The 16,770-nt window shown below is 43.1% G+C and overlaps 1 protein-coding gene across 7 annotated transcripts in view; it reads right to left on the bottom strand.

The window, feature by feature from the left end:
• DYSF (dysferlin) overlaps nt 1-16,770 on the bottom strand; it is a 253,752-nt gene that overhangs the window by 114,306 nt on the left and 122,676 nt on the right. For all 7 annotated transcript variants that reach the window (XM_075188311.1, XM_075188613.1, XM_075188225.1 and 4 more), the window contains 4 exons: nt 15,908-16,074; nt 7,431-7,545; nt 1,047-1,152; nt 89-231 (listed from right to left, as the gene is read on the bottom strand). In XM_075188311.1, coding sequence (XP_075044412.1) covers nt 89-231; nt 1,047-1,152; nt 7,431-7,545; nt 15,908-16,074 — 531 coding nt within the window. The remainder of the gene's footprint in view (nt 1-88; nt 232-1,046; nt 1,153-7,430; nt 7,546-15,907; nt 16,075-16,770) is intronic.

Genomic DNA, 16,770 nt, shown 5'->3' with positions numbered 1-16,770 from the left:
ATGATACAGAGATTAGCTGAGCACCAGCACTTATTTCTTCCTATAAAAGTAAATAAAATAATGATAAGAAAAATAGAGGGTCTGGCACCTTTTTCAGGATCTCTATCTGCTTGGGGTCCCTTCTGCGCAGCCTGACCCAGCGTCTCCTCCGGTTAGTGTGGTACATCTTCTCCGTGGGCACCCAGGACTTGGGTTTCCGGTCGGGTGGGATGGTAATGCCGTACTCCCAGCCTAGATAGGGCAGAATGCGGAGAGATATGGTGAATCAGTCGGGGCAGCTTATATTACCTACGAGGAGCTGAAGAACTACAAGTCCAAGCTTTGACAAGAAGGGTGTGCTGGAACTTGTAGTTCCACAACGGCTTATGTTCAATGTTCTACAGGTTGAGCACCCCTGGCTAAAAGAGGAACGAGAGACAAGAGTTTTTACATATCAGCTAAAACGAAAAAGTCCTTGAACTTTGTAATTAATTTCCCTAGTTAAAAAAAAAAGGAAATATGTAATTGTTTGTTACAAAGTTACTCCTGCTACATCAGTGATGGGCGACCTAAAATGCTTCAGGGGCCGCATTGGGTGTCCCTCTGACCTTCAAAAGGGCCGCACATTAATCTTAATCTCGGTAAAAAGTTCAAACAATACATTTTATTAAAGAAAGAAACACCCTTCAGCAATTACATTTATAAACGTGTTACAGGCTGTAACAAACACATCTGATAATATAGCAGGAAGGAGCTGCAGGTGAAGGCTCTAAGAGCCGCCGGTTGCACATCACTGGTCTACAGTGTCGCTGGTAACTGCTGAGTGACAGCTGACACAGATCACATCGAGGAGTCACCTTCTTCTACCATTAATATTAGTTAGCAGCTGATCTAGAGGACGACATCGGGTACTGTCATCGGACCTCAGAACCCGACACCATCCTCTGAAGCAGCGATGGCACTATATGCAGTATATATATTTATATATATATTTATATATATATATATATATATATACTATATATACACAAGCATAGCCCTTTTATATCACAAGGATCTGATCTCACCCTGCTCATCCACAGCTCGATTAATGTCTGTTGACCACTCTTCGTCCTCCCACTTCCACCCGGGGGGACAATCAATCTCATCTTTAGGGAGAACCTTCTCCCCGTTCTGAAAGACAACAATTATTAGTCAGTGTACAGGACATGTGTGTGCGGGATCTCCAATCTGTGCTACAATCTTCCTCGGCTGACACATCCTTAGTTATAGGGATAACTACCAAATACCACATAATCAGCCCTCTCTATAAGCACTGCAGTGTGACAGAGAAACGCTGCTTCCCATTAATATACAACGTCAGGACTCTGAGCAGAAAATGCGGCGTCAGGAAACGCCCCGGCTGGCATCTTTCTATGGATGTAATTGTCCCTTATTTTCATAACAGATATAGGTGACAAATCATAATGTGGGTCGGTCGTCGCATATAAAACTACATTAGTGTCTGTAAAACAGTAGAAAGGGGATTGTCTACTGCAGATTATGTCTCCACCCTCTTACAATGTCACTGGCTTTAGTGGGGTAGGGGGGGCGGCCAACATAGGACATGACAATATATCTAATAGTACACATTTCTGGATCACCTAAAATATACAATCTCCACCCCTTGAAGCTCCTTGAAATATCAATTTTCTGCAGGGTACAATATGGGGAGTGTTACTGCACCCACCCCCAAAGTCAGCAATGAACTCCGCCCGTCTGGTTCTTCCCATCAGAAACAATTTTGAACCAAATGCATTTTAATGCACTAAGCTATGCCGAAAAACAGGGTAGAGCTGCGCAAAGAGGTGCCACAAAACAACTCTGCTGCTGCCATTTGGTATTTTCGCAGCTTGGTAAGTCAGCTTTAATGAACCTTGCACAGACTATGGCATTTTTTGGTGGATATTATTTGCATAATTACATTTCACCATTCACAGTATATGCTTTGGTCCCTACTGTTAAAGTTCTTTAAAAAGTTCCATTCAAGGTCTGTTTCTAACAACAATCCTTAATTAAAACCGTACATGAGAACTGTGCAAAACATGACATTTACAGATCAGTACAGAACGCATTGCACAATGGCTGTACCGCTGCTTCGTACATCACTCAGTGCTGGATGGGATAACCTTGGCTCTGTATCCTGACATTTCACTAAGTGCTCTGTTTAGTTTAGATCCAGTGTGTAACACACAGAGCAATATGAAATTACACATTCATTCATCACTCCCAATGACTTCCATCTGACATGCTGAGAGATCCAGGGCTGATTGCTCTTCAAATCAAATGTTCTTTTCTTTCCTCTGTTTGAAAGCAGAACTATAATAATCCCAGTCCAGGCCTGTAATAAGGCAGCTTCTTAATATCTAAATTACCCTCAATCTTCCTGTAACATGAAGCCGTCGCACTCAGACTATTTGTACACACGTAAGTGGAAACAGTTTCACAGTGCTGGACCCAATCTCTATATGTTATTGAAAATATATTAAACTAATGTAAAAACTGAAACAATGGAGAGGGTTAGGGAGATCTGTAAGATACTTTCTAGTAATGATGCCCCTCATGATAATGCCCCTAGTGATAATGTGCCCCGTGATAATGCCCCTCGTGATAATACGCCTCGATTAGAGTTTGACATAGGGTGTGAATATACACATTTCCATAATGGGCGTATACACACCAAAATGTATCCGTACTTAGATTTGACTGTATCTTAGAGTTGCTGCTGTTTATTCCTGGACAAGTTTAAGTTGGGAATATTAAGGGCATGAGTGTGGCACTCCCCCATTCAGATGGGACCTAATGGACGCATCTCCGGATATGCTTGTTATGAGGAGTATTTTTTGTGGGTACTGGAAGTCTGATGGTGATGATGATGATGACGGTGGTGGTGATGATGATGGTGGTGATGATAGTGGTGGTGATGATGATGGCGGTGATGATGACGGTGGTGGTGATGATGATGGTGGTGATGATAGTGGTGGTGATGATGATGGTGGTGATGATAGTGGTGGTGACGATGATGGTGGTGATGATGAAGGTGGTGGTGCTGATGATGGTGGTGATGATGATGATGGTGATGATGATGGTGGTGATGATGATGGTGGTGATGATAGTGGTGGCGACGATGATGGTGGTGGTGGTGATGATGAAGGTGGTGGTGCTGGTGGTGATGATGATGGTGGTGGTGATGATGATGAAGATGGTGATGATGGTGGTGATGATGATGAAGATGGTGATGATAATAGTGGTGGTGATGGTGGTGACGATGATGGTGGTGACGATGATGGTGGTGATGATGATGGTGGTGGTGATGATGGTGGTGGTGATGATGATAGTGGTGGTGACGATGATGGTGGTGATGATGATGGTGATGATGATGGTGGTGATGATGATAGTGGTGGTGACGATGATGGTGGTGGTGGTGATGATTATGGTGGTGATGATGATGATAGTGGTGGTGATGATGATGATGATGGTGGTGATGATAATGATGGTGGTGATGATAGTGGTGGTGATGATGATGGTGATGATAGCGGTGGTGATGGTGATGACGATGATGGTGGTGGAGATGACAATGGTGGTGATGATAGTGACGATGATGGTGGTGGTGATGATGATGGTGGTGATGATAGTGGTGGTGATGATAGTGGTGGTGATGATGATGATGGTGGTGATGATGATGGTGGTAATGATAGTGGTGGTGATGGTGGTGACGATGATGGTGATGATGATGATGGTGGTGGTGATGATGATGGTGGTGATGGTGGTGACGATGATGGTGACGATGATGATGGTGGTGGTGATGATGATGGTGGTGATGATGATGGTGGTGACGATGATGGTGGTGACGATGATGGTGGTGATGACAGTGGTGGTGATGACAGTGGTGGTGATGGTGGTGGTGATGATGATGGTGGTGACGATGATGGTCGTGGTGGTGATGATGATGATGATGGTGGTTGTGGTGATGATGATGGTGATGATAGTGGTGGTGATGCTAATGATGATGGTAGTGATGATGATGATGGTGGTGGTGGTGATGATGATGATGATGGTGGTTGTGGTGGTGATGCTAATGGTGATGGTAGTGATGATGATGATGGTGGTGGTGATGATGGCTGTGGTGGTGGTAGTAATGATGATGGTGATGGTTGTGGTGGTGGCGATGATAATGGTGGTGGTGACGATGATGGTGGTGATGATGATGGTGGTGATGACAGTGGTGGTGATGGTGGTGATGATGATGATGGTGGTTGTGGTGATGATGATGATGGTGATGATAGTGGTGGTGATGCTAATGATGATGGTAGTGATGATGATGATGATGGTGGTGGTGATGATGGTCGTGGTGGTGATGATGATGATGATGGTGGTTGTGGTGGTGATGCTAATGGTGATGGTAGTGATGATGATGATGATGGTGGTGGTGATGATGGTCGTGGTGGTGATGATGATGATGATGGTGGTTGTGGTGGTGATGCTAATGGTGATGGTAGTGATTATGATGATGGTGGTGGTCATGATGGCTGTGGTGGTGGTGGTAGTAATGATGATGGTGATGGTTGTGGTGGTGGCGATGATAATGGTGGTGGTGACGATGATGGTGGTGATGATGATGGTGGTGATGACAGTGGTGGTGATGGTGGTGGTGGTGATGATGATGATGGTGGTTGTGGTGATGATGATGATGGTGATGATAGTGGTGGTGATGCTAATGATGATGGTAGTGATGATGATGATGGTGGTGGTGATGATGGTCGTGGTGGTGATGATGATGATGATGGTGGTTGTGGTGGTGATGCTAATGGTGATGGTAGTGATGATGATGATGGTGGTGGTGATGATGGCTGTGGTGGTGGTGGTGGTAGTAATGATGATGGTGATGGTTGTGGTGGTGGCGATGATAATGGTGGTGGTGACGATGATGGTGGTGATGATGATGGTGGTGATGACAGTGGTGGTGATGATGATGATGGTGGTGATGATGGTGGTTGTTGTGATGATGATGGTGGTTGTGGTGATGATGATGGTGATGATAGTGGTGGTGATGCTAATGGTGATGGTAGTGATGATGATGATGGTGGTGGTGATTATGATGGTTGTGGTGGTGGTAGTAATGATGATGGTGATGGTTGTGGTGATAATGATGTTGGTGGTGATGATGATGGTGGTGGTGATGATGATGATGATGGTGGTGGAGGTGCTGGTAATGATTATGATGATGATGATAACGCTGATGTTGATTATGGTGATGATAATGGTGGTGGCGATTATGATGGTTGTGGTGGTGGTAGTAATGATGATGGTGATGGTTGTGGTGATAATGATGTTGGTGGTGATGATGATGGTGGTGGTGATGATGATGATGATGGTGGAGGAAGTGCTGGTAATGATTATGATGATGATGATAACGCTGATGTTGATTATGGTGATGATAATGGTGGTGGCGATTATGAAGATGGTAGTGGTGATGAAGGTGATGATGATGGTAATGATGCTGATGGTGGTGATGATGTCGGTGGAGATGATGGTGGTGATGATCTATCAGGAATAGCTGCCAGATAAGTCCAAGGTGAGTCTAAAATTGTTCCAGTTGTCTACATATTGTCCTGTTCCCTTTCCATTGTTCCCGGTTCCTGTTGTTGCTAATATTCATCATCATCAGCAGCACCATCTATTTATATAGCGCCACTGATTCCGCAGCGCTGTACAGAGAACTCACTCACATCAGTCCCTGCCCCATTGGAGCTTACAGTCTAAATTCTCTAACACACAGACAGACAGAGAGAGAGAGACTAAGGTCACTTTGATAGCAGCCAATTAACCTGCCAGTATGTTTTTTGTGTATGGGAGGAAACCGGAGCACCCGGAAGAAACCCACGCAAACACGGGGAGAATATACAAACTCCACACAGATAAGGTCATGGTCGGGAATCGAACGCATGACCCCATTTACAGCTATATTAGTATTCCGAGAGTCGGTAGAGAACCATTCAGGCCTTGGATAAGTGTTTAAAGAGCCCTCCAGGTTTCCAAACCTGGTCTGTGTCTGCTGGTGTAAGTAACCTGCCATATATTCTACTGCACCACTCACAGAGCTAATTCTATTGCAGCTTATTTGAACCAGAAGCTTGGTCTTGAACAGCCCTAACTTACCCGTGTCCTTGTTCAGAGGACAGTATTTCTTGGTGTCAGATAATCAGAAGTTATTATAATAGCTATGTATACTACTCACACAATTATCTTCTTGTTCATACTAGTCGGTATTGGGACTATAACTCCCATCCTTGTCTTCTTCATCATCAACAAGAGACTTACCATTATTCTTCCTAATTATTATTTCTCCATCATTGTTGTAAAGATCACCAACAATATATTTTGCTATCTCATCTTCTTCATCACCAGGGTTTTAATTATGTCTCAGAATGTACATTTATCAGGATTCCATTTCTCCATCCTATCTAGGTCTCCTGTGTTCAGGGTCTGCGCTCGGAGGTATATGATAGAGTTAAAAGCCCATTTTAGCCGTAATTTTATCAAAGAGTGAAGCGTTTACCATGGTACCGATACCCAGCATCATTCCAGATGTCTAGAATATATTGCAAATCCTAAATGAAGGTATCATAACAGAGAACTTGCCCATTCACAACTCTTCCCATTATCCTTCCACTATCAGATATGATTATATCATTACATGTCAGATCTATTGGCTTCTTATATGTTATTGCCTTTTGCCACTGTTCAGTTAATCTTCATTTAATAATATATCATCATCATCAGCTATTTATATAGCGCCACTAATTTCGCAGCACTGTACAGAGAACTCACTCACATTAGTATATGTTGTATTATTGTTATTGCATATTTTCATTTTAGGGTTACACTGATCTCCAAATTACTACCCCTATCAGAGATTAAGCCTGTAATACATCACTGAGTACTTCTCAGGTTATAGGACTCTAAGGGGCGTATTCAATTGTTAGCGGTAACGCTGATAAACGAGCGCTCAAAAAATCTTACCGTTAATACGGTATTTACTCGCGGAATTTCAGCTCGCAGCCCCCTGAGCGGCGAGCTGAAATTTCGCAAGTAAACTACCGTATTAACGGTAATATTTTTTGAGCGCTCGTTTATCAGCGTTACCGCTAACAATTGAATACGCCCCTAAGTGACAGAGCCTCTTAATAAACATGCCAAGTGGTTTATCGCCCTTTCATTGAGACTCCGCAAAGCCTTCTAACCGCTGGTTCCCCATCTAATTTTACGTGCTTTTTTTCTATATGTTTGACACATTTTGTCCAATCAGGACAATATCTATTGAACACTGCCTACAACATGCTTCAATTACGCTTTCATGACAATTCCCTTTAATTATAGGTTACATTGTGCAGCTAGAACGTCTCTCCTACCACATCCGAGTAGGCCTCCGTCATGTGGATCCACTGTCCGCCAGGAAGCCGGGCCTGGTTTTCAAACACCTCTTCCACGAAGCTCATGTGACCTGCGTCACTGCCGTACAGCAATCTGTGAGAAAACACAACATAGTCCTCAGAGACATAAACACTGAGAGCAGCATAACAGAAACGTCCGCTCACAGACTGAGATCGCAGCATTGTCATATGCTTTATAGATTACAACATATCAGATAGGGGTACAGGAGGGAGACAGATGTAGAGTCATCTCTTTCTTTCAATTCTTCTCCAAACCCTCTCAGTATCATTCTTACCAGAGAACCTGTAGCCTGTGTCCCTACACTGGTTACTAGGTACTTGTTAATAGCTGGGTAATGATTGTTACTAGTTACAATAATTGGTTATAAGGTACTGCTTCATAGCTGTTACTAGGTACTGATCAATAGTTATTACTGGTTACAATGACTAGTTATTAGATACTGGTTAATGGTTGTTACTAGTTACAATAACTGGTTGCTAGGTACTGGTTAATAGTTGTAACTAGTTACAATGACTGTTTGCTAGGTACTGGTTAATAGCTGGGTAATGATTGTTACTAGTTACAATGACTGGTTACTAGATACTGGTTCATAGCTGTTACTAGTTACAATGACTGGTTACTAGGTACTGGTTAATATTTGTTACTAGTTACAATGACTGGTTACTAGGTACTGTTTAATAGTTGTTACTAGTTACAATGTCTAGTTACTAGGTACTGGTTAATATTTGTTACTAGTTACAATGACTGGTTACTAGGTACTGGTTAATATTTGTTACTAGTTACAATGACTGGTTACTAGGTACTGTTTAATAGTTTTTACTAGTTACAATGTCTAGTTACTAGGTACTGTTTAATAGTTGTTACTAGTTACAACGACTGGTTACTAGGTACTGGTTGTGAAGATACGTGCTTCCCAAATCATTCGGACACGGTATTAGAGGAAAGATCGAAGGATGATTTATTCTGCAGAACAGGATTAAATACAGCACGGCTCCTTAACGATAGCAGGTCCAACAAGTCAGGAAATCAGTTCAAGTAAATCCAGCGGGATAGGTACAGCACTGCCCCCTTAACGATAACAGGTCCAACAAGTGAGGAAATCAGATCAAATAAAACCAATGGGATATGTTCCACAGCACATCTCTGGCAGAGCATCACCTCTTGGCCCAAGTCAGTCACACATGCCCTCAGCTCCCTGGATAGCCTCTTTTATCACTTCCTAATCCCACTTTAGGAACTGCCTGCCCAGGGGAGTTGCAAAAGGTCTTGATTGGTGGGCTTCTCACACTATCCAGCCCCCTCCCCTACCTCCCCCCAGGTGTCTTCTCTCAAGTGACACCTGCTGGGTACGGCTCCTGGCTGTCTGTAAAGCTCACTAGTGAATAATGGGGCGCAAACAGAAATAACAATGGTAGTTTAATTTACTCAACTCCTGAGGGTTCCCTGTGGAGGTGGAATTTAAGCCCTGAAGTGCTTTTCCAAGGAGATGTTACATTTCTATACAATAACCTTTATATTGTGACACTATTCTGATTACAAACCAAATCAAAGCCACACCTCATAACAATGGACACTTGAGACAAATGGTAATTACCTTAGCTAACACAAGCAAAATGACTTCTGCTGTCCTGTTATTTTCACACAGTATGGCAATATTCTTATATTTCTAATACATACAATATTGCAGGTAATAGCAAGGCCAAAATGTACCTAATAACATGAAATAATAATACACCGATGCTCTGGTGTATATACTTAGACTGGGCCAAGGATTAAAAAGTACATTAAACTGTAAGAAACAAGTGAATGAAAAGTCCTCAATCCAGTAGCATCGCGTTTCGTGACACTGGTTAATAGTTATTACTAGTTACAATGACTGGTTACTAGGTAGTGGTTCATAGTTGTTACTAGTTACAATGACTGGTTACTAGTGAGAAGTAGTCACTATTCAGCTAATCATGACCTATTCCACGGGCTGGGTGTATTGCTTTTACAAGAGCCTCTGGGGTCAGTGCCGGTGGGAACATCTACGTGACGCCCAGACTACTTGCTTGATGCGCCCGTTTATGAGTGAAACATGAATAGAATTATCTGCACATAAGAGATTCCCACTGCGCCAAAGAGACATTGGGGCCTATCGGGCAGATATATCAAAGGCCGATACAGGAAAGGGTCACCGTTACACGAGGAAGCCTATTTAACAGGCAAAAAAAAGGTTGTGCCAAGGTCGGGTGCAGGCACATTCTGCCAATTCAAGTTCTGGGCATCTCTCAGGGACGTGTTTTTAGCTGTATCACTTGCACCAGCTACAGGTCAGGTGCAGGTACTGACTGATAGTGATGACGGACCCGTATACAGCTAGAACATGTGTTTGCAAGTAGGAGAAACTATAAAAATGCATTTAATGTGCAGTAGACATTAAAAACCTCCTCGTTTATGTATTTCATGTAAAAATAAGTTTTCCGTATATTTTTATTAATGATTATAGCATTAATAGTTGTAAATGAATGTTATAAAAAAATTAAGATAACTTTCTTTGTATACACTCTTATACGTAGTCTGTCTGTTGACGTACAGCAAGTACCGTACAGCCAGGGAGTATTTATATCCAGATTCAAATGGAAACGTTTATTGATATACTTGAGTGAAGGCGAACGTGCGAGCAGGTTACATCCCATTGTTTTAAACGCATTGTGTTCCAGGATGAATCGGATCCTCTTTTTCCATTGTCATACTAATACTTTGGAGACTATCCCCAGTTTTATATGAAATGTGCATCCTCTATCGCTGCGGAATCAGACATGTTATTGTCATCGTCTTAGAATCACGATTTCACAGTGTAAGCTCCTTGGACCGCTGAACACAACAGTGGCAGCGACGTACCTCAATTCTCCAAAACACTGTTAAATAAAACCATTTAGGATAACTTGTCTCCCTGTTTTCCTTGGAAGACACAGTGCCGTAAAAATTGCTTTCTCGACTATTTCTGTCCTCTCTCTCTGTTAAGACAGTTTTCTGATATTTGAGAGTAATGAGTGTCTGTGACCCCACTTCTCGCAACTGCCTGTGGAATTTGTGGTGATGAATCATTACTGCAAACGCTGATATTATATTTATTATCGTATTATTCTACGCATTAGGCCAAGTGGTGGCAAAAGCCACGAAATGCGTAAATGAAATGAAAGCTGCAAAATGTGTCCTGCTCTCGCTGGGATCAATCGGGTCGCCATCTCCGAGTGTTAATAATGAAACCGTTGGAGTAATTGGAATGAAAAACAAGAGCCCGCGGCCGCCGGTGAGCCGAGTCCCATTGCACCACTCCTGGTGAAGGCTTTAAGACTTTGGCAAAGATGTTCCGACCGCAGAAAAACTCTATTAACATTTTTATGATGCCTTTAAGCCAAAACTCAGCATTTTATTCACAGCGAGGTAAATCTAGCAATAGAAATCACAAGTTAGAGGATTTACGGACTGCTATTCATTAATTCCTACATGGCGGGCTGTGACTGGAATCCTGTTGTGAGATTATTATTATTATAATCATTGTTATTATCCTTTATTTATATAGTGCTAACATGTTCAGCGGTGCTGTACAATCAGGGAGACAAGCTGAACATGTACAGGATTACTAGACCCCAAAGCTAACATTTTTGCTATACCACAGTATTAATATACACTGACATTACAGTGCAGTTCTGGTACAAAGTAAAGCGTTACTTGCCCACAGCTGAAGCGCCTCCTGCGTATTTATGACAGTTTCCTGATGAGGTCAAAAAGCTCAGACTGAGTTATTGTGACATCACTGCCCCTGTGTATGGATCCACCAATCCATGCTCACTATCTGCACAGCAAGTCTGCAAAGCTATCACTCACACTCTGCCTGCTTACAGATGTACCTTATTTTAATACAGACACCTGCTCCAGAGGGGTAAACAAAAGGGCCGTGACATTACTAAATAAAAACACTCAATTTATTTATGTATATTTAATGTATATTTTACATTACATGCAGTCTTTGCACAGTGGCACAGTGGTTAGCATTGCTGCCTCACAGTGCTAAGGGTCAGGAGTTCGATTTCCACCGGGGTCCTATTTGTGTAGAGTTGTTTGTATGTTCTCCCCGTGTTTGCGTGGGTTACCTCTGGCTTCTCCGGTTTGCTCCTACACTCCAAGAACATACTGTAACTGACTTGTGATAAATTGGACCCTAGTGTGTGTGTGTGTGCATGTGTGAGTGTGTGTGCGTGTGTGTGTGCATGTGTGAGTGTGTGTGTGTGTGAGAGAGATTGTGTATGTGTGTGTGCGCATATGCATGTGTGTGTGCATGTGTGAGTGTGTGTGTGAGAGATTGTGTGTGTGTGTGTGTGTGTGCGTGTGCATGTGTACGTGTGCATGTGTGTGTGTGTGTGCGTGTGTGTGTGTGCGTGTTAGGTCATTTAGATTGTAAGCTCCAAGGGTACAGGAACTGAGGTGAATATCAAACATATCCTTTGTACTGTGCCGCGTAATACGATTAGCGCTGTATACATGAAAATAATAAAAATATATTAATGTCAGGTTGTGGCTTTAGCGTACAATTAGCATACAGTGAAAGCACCTTCATAACTCTGGAATATTAGAGTGTTTACATTTTTCGTTTTGCAAGATAAGCTGCAGTGTGTGTAGTAAATAACACCGTGAGGAAATGAAATCCTACAGTGAGATTGGAAGGCCTCCGTTTGGGAATATGACGTGGGTGTCTCAGCGCAGGCTGCATAGCTCCGCCCACACACATAATTCTCTAAGTGGGCGCGGCGAGTGGCGCTAGACGCGCTTGGCCATAAGTGCTCGCTTGGCTCTGTTTGTCTCAAACACAGACGATCCATCTGTACGATGCTAGGAGGAAACACATCGAAGTACAGCAGTAAAAGATCATCAGCGCTAGAAACAATCAGAGACAGATATAATTATATGGTAATAACAGACATTCCCCTTAGTTACATAAATAGTCTCCCAGGGGTGGGCTGGAAAACTCTGATTTTGGCTCAACGAGGTTAATTAAGCTGCTAGTGCAGGAAAACCACTAAACATGTTTAGACTAAAAAGCTGTTATGGCAGGTTATACAACAGTGGCACCATCTCCTGTATAACTGTATGTACGGGCAAGTGAGGGTCAGCAATCAGCTAAAGAGCCACAGCGCGATATACAATAACTGCACTCTGCTTAATGCACTCATTTATGGAAATTAATTACTGCTTTTAGCCTCAGACATGAACACAAGAAAAGCCTCGGGGAAATTGTTTTCCTGCCCTCTTTGCCAGCTTACATCCTAGTCATGTACAAGGACTCAACTCATTGACTCATCAACTCAACTGGTCAACTCATCAACTCAACTCCTCTACTCAACTCATCAACTCAACTGGTCAACTCATCAACTCAACTCATCTACTCAACTCGACTCATCAACTCAACTCATCGACTCATCAACTCACATCATCTACTCAACTCATCAACTCATCTACTCAACTCATCAACTCATCGACTCATCAACTCAACTCATCGACTCATCAACTCAACTCATCTACTCAACTCATCAACTCAACTCATCTACTCAACTCATCTACTCAACTCATTGACTCATCAACTCAACTCATCGACTCAACTCGTCGACTCTAATCTACCGAGCAAGGAAACTTCAGACATACATTGTGACCTGCCACCAGATATTAGGGCATTTGCAACAGCTTTTAAAGTTTACATACAATGATTTGGGGCTCCCCTTCCCCAGGCTCCAAAATATGTCCCTTAGACGTAATCAATGATTCAGATGTCGGATAACATGACAAAAACTTTGACATGTGAATTGTGGTGTGTAGCTGGAAGGATCAGTAATGCTGCCACATATACTACCACGTACTTGCAGCGACATCAGGCAACGAAATTCATCAGATTGTTATCGGATGTGTTGGTAAAAGCGGTCTGAAGTCGGCCATGAATGTCCGCATATGGTGACGTTGAAATAGATCTGTCTATCTGGAGAGTCAATGGCCAGATATTATTTACTTTAACAGTGGTGTAACCAACAACTTAAATGAATGCAAACCCCTTCCACCTGTGGCATGTGGGGAGAATAACGGGTCACACCACCTAAAATACAAACTGATATGGGGTCTAGTGAATATACAATGCTATGACCGTACTTCAGAGGCTGAAGGGTAAGACTCCTTGTCCCTTAGAGGAGGTGGATACGAGCTACTTCCTAATGTGCACACAGAGAGCCTGAGTGAGATAACGCACCCTAATCTCAGTATGTTCAGGCGAGGGCAGCTCCTGCAATGTTTGTACATGCAATAGGGGAATTTATGGACGCTGGTTATAAGGGTGTGTAACCCCCGGCAACCAGTGAGATTCTAGGGGTCATTCTCAAGTGCAGTTTGTTTGCTCCTTATTACGGCCCCTTCTTCATGTGCGACAGTTTTCAGAAATGTTCCTAAAGTATTTTGTGCATGTTAGCGACAGTATGTTCACATGAAGTAAGATGTATCTTACGTATAGTTATCCATTTCTATATTTAGGTTTGTGTTGCTTTAATGAGAACCATATTCCTGTATGAGAGAACATAGAAAAACATGAGGAACGTGAGAGAGTGCATTATACTGACTCTTAGGCTGTTGTATAATTACGTCACAGTGCCCCGCAGTGGTGACTGAAGGTAGTGCAGAGGAGTGAGCGCAGTGCGTACTGCAGGCCGACTCTTACACGCTGCAGATAGCGCACACTGGGCTTTCTTACAGGTCCCTTGAAACATATTAGGACTCATTTGCCTACATTGCATTTAGATGCAGAACTTACAATGAACCACAGCAACCGGGTCAGCAACCAATCAGGAGTCAGTAACCAGTAACCATTCAGCAGTTGGGCAACCAGTCAGCAACCAGTGACCAGTGAGAAACCAACCAGCAACCATTCAGCAGTCAGCAATGAGTCAGTAATCAGCAACCAGCCAGCTACCAATCAGCAGTGAGCAACCAACCGGCAGTCAGTAATCAGTCAGTAACCAGCAACCAGTCAGCAACCAATCAGCTGTGAGCAACCAGTCAGCAACCAATGACCAGTGAGCAACCAGCCAGCAACCATTCAGCAGTCAGCAATGAGTCAGTAACCAGCAACCAGTCAGCAACCAATCAGCAGTGAGCAAACAGGCAGCAACCAATCAGCAGTGAGCAGCAGTGCAGCAACTAACAACCAGTCAGCAACCAATTTGCAGTCAATAACAAGTCAACAACCAGCAACCCGTCAGCAATAAGTCAGCTTTTATCTAACTGGCGCAAATAGACAATGTACGCAAGTGTGTGATTATTTACTATGATTCTGTGACAAGTTTGCACTTACATGCAATGTTAGTATGAGAGTCCTTGTCTCTTTCCCAGGACCCCATAGCGGTCGGTCTATATATGTGTGTATATATATATATATATATATATATATATATATATATATATATATATATATATAAAATGTGGCATAAGCCCTGGGAAATTCATCAAAAGAGATATATATTTCAAAGGCTTCTGCCTTGTACGTTTTGTGTGTGCAAAGGTGCTTCCCAAAGTTATCTTCAGCAATAGGTAAAGTGGTAAGGGTGGGCTCCATACATAAGGCCCATTCCCGGGTCTTCTAAACTACCTGTGCAATGTTGGCTAATCAGGAGCTGCACCTGCGTGTTGCTGGCAAAAAGCTGGGTCAGAAGGCTCCTGAGAGAAACTGCAATTTATGATCTGTAAGTTGTTTTGTATGTGTGTGGAACACTACCCCCCTCACTTTAGAGAGGGAATAAAACTAGCTGAGCTGAGTACCCCAGAGGACGTAACCCCAATACGATCTTGTGACCATATATATCTAGCATACAATACACATGTGAATGTACAACGTTAAGAGACCACTGGCACTAAGAGAAACTGGCACAAGGCTATGTGGTAAACCGAATGTTGGCACCGCACCCGTGGACAGACCCGTGGACATTCCATTGGAGTGGTTTAGAGGTCAGTGTTTCCCTTCAAGAAAAACAGAGGTTCTTCCAGTGCCAGGGGACTCTAAATCTCTTAGAATAATGTTTCTCTGGTAAATTACAGCAAGTGGAAGAAACGGGGTCTGTGATACATTACAGAGCTGTGCAATTTATCAGCTGATTATGGTATAAAAACAAAGACAGGGATTATGTCACAGCCTTGTCCAAGAAGTCTACATTGTATTACAGCCAGGAAGTACACGTAGCACCGATAGTGCCGGATCGGGCAGCATGTGCCAGCATACCCCTGCCCAGCACTTTCGGGCTGTTATATGCTGATTAAAGTAATTGGCCAGGATTTAAGATGTTGAATCTTCCCAGGAAAAGCTGAAAATGTCATTTACAAGCACAAAAAACCACATTATCGCTTTACAGTTTGAACTCACGTCTTCTCCGGGCTGATGAACCAGTCTCCGGACCACGTCCAGCCGCTGGAGGGCTTGAAGCTGTCTTTGGGCAGCTTGATTTTCCCTGCCACATCAGTGTACTTGGGGTACGTCAGCCCCGTGGTCCCCCAGTTTCCCACCAGCGCCAGCTTGGTCTGGTTCTCATACTACAAGACAAAGGGAGAGTGTCAGCCGCCATTCACGGCACCTCCTACGGTCAATGCCGGAAGGTGATAAGGATTCTCCCGGCTACACAATAACACAAAATCAGCGCTATATCACAGATGGACCATTGTGTTGCCCTCACGTCACATCATCTCGGCAACAATGCAGGATTACTGATAAAAGGGTTGTACAAACTGTCAATTAATACATATATACATTAAATAGAAATCCCCTTTATATCTGTAAATATCCCATCACTTTAACTTACAATAAAAATGTCATGACTACATTTAATACATATGCAGCATCTGCTTTTCATGTCACTATTCACACCTCCGTCCATGACAGCTCTTCATAATATAATGGATGAATAGGAAAATATTGGTCAAAATATTTGTCAGTAGGAGCTGCTGTAGACATGGGAGACTGCAGGAGGGGGGAGGGAGGGGGGCATCGATCCCTCTACAGAGAGAACATTCTCCCTACAGATCTTCTGATGTCATCATCCTGATGTCAGTGTGACGTGACCTGCTACACAGGACAACACTGAATGGCTGGGCCTTCTCCACCAATCACAATCAGTGTCAACCACCAGTACCGAGTCTGATGTTTATGTGCACAAAATGATCTAAGCTTCACTAAAATCCCCTTTACAGTACTTCTAGTAGAGGAATAGGAGGTGAGCATCTGAGATAGCG

Source organism: Mixophyes fleayi, chromosome 1, assembly GCF_038048845.1.
Source record: "Mixophyes fleayi isolate aMixFle1 chromosome 1, aMixFle1.hap1, whole genome shotgun sequence".
In the NCBI taxonomy this organism is placed as follows: domain Eukaryota; kingdom Metazoa; phylum Chordata; class Amphibia; order Anura; family Limnodynastidae; genus Mixophyes; species Mixophyes fleayi.
Note: the sequence above shows the minus strand (reverse complement) of the source record. Positions and strands in the feature narration are given on the sequence as shown.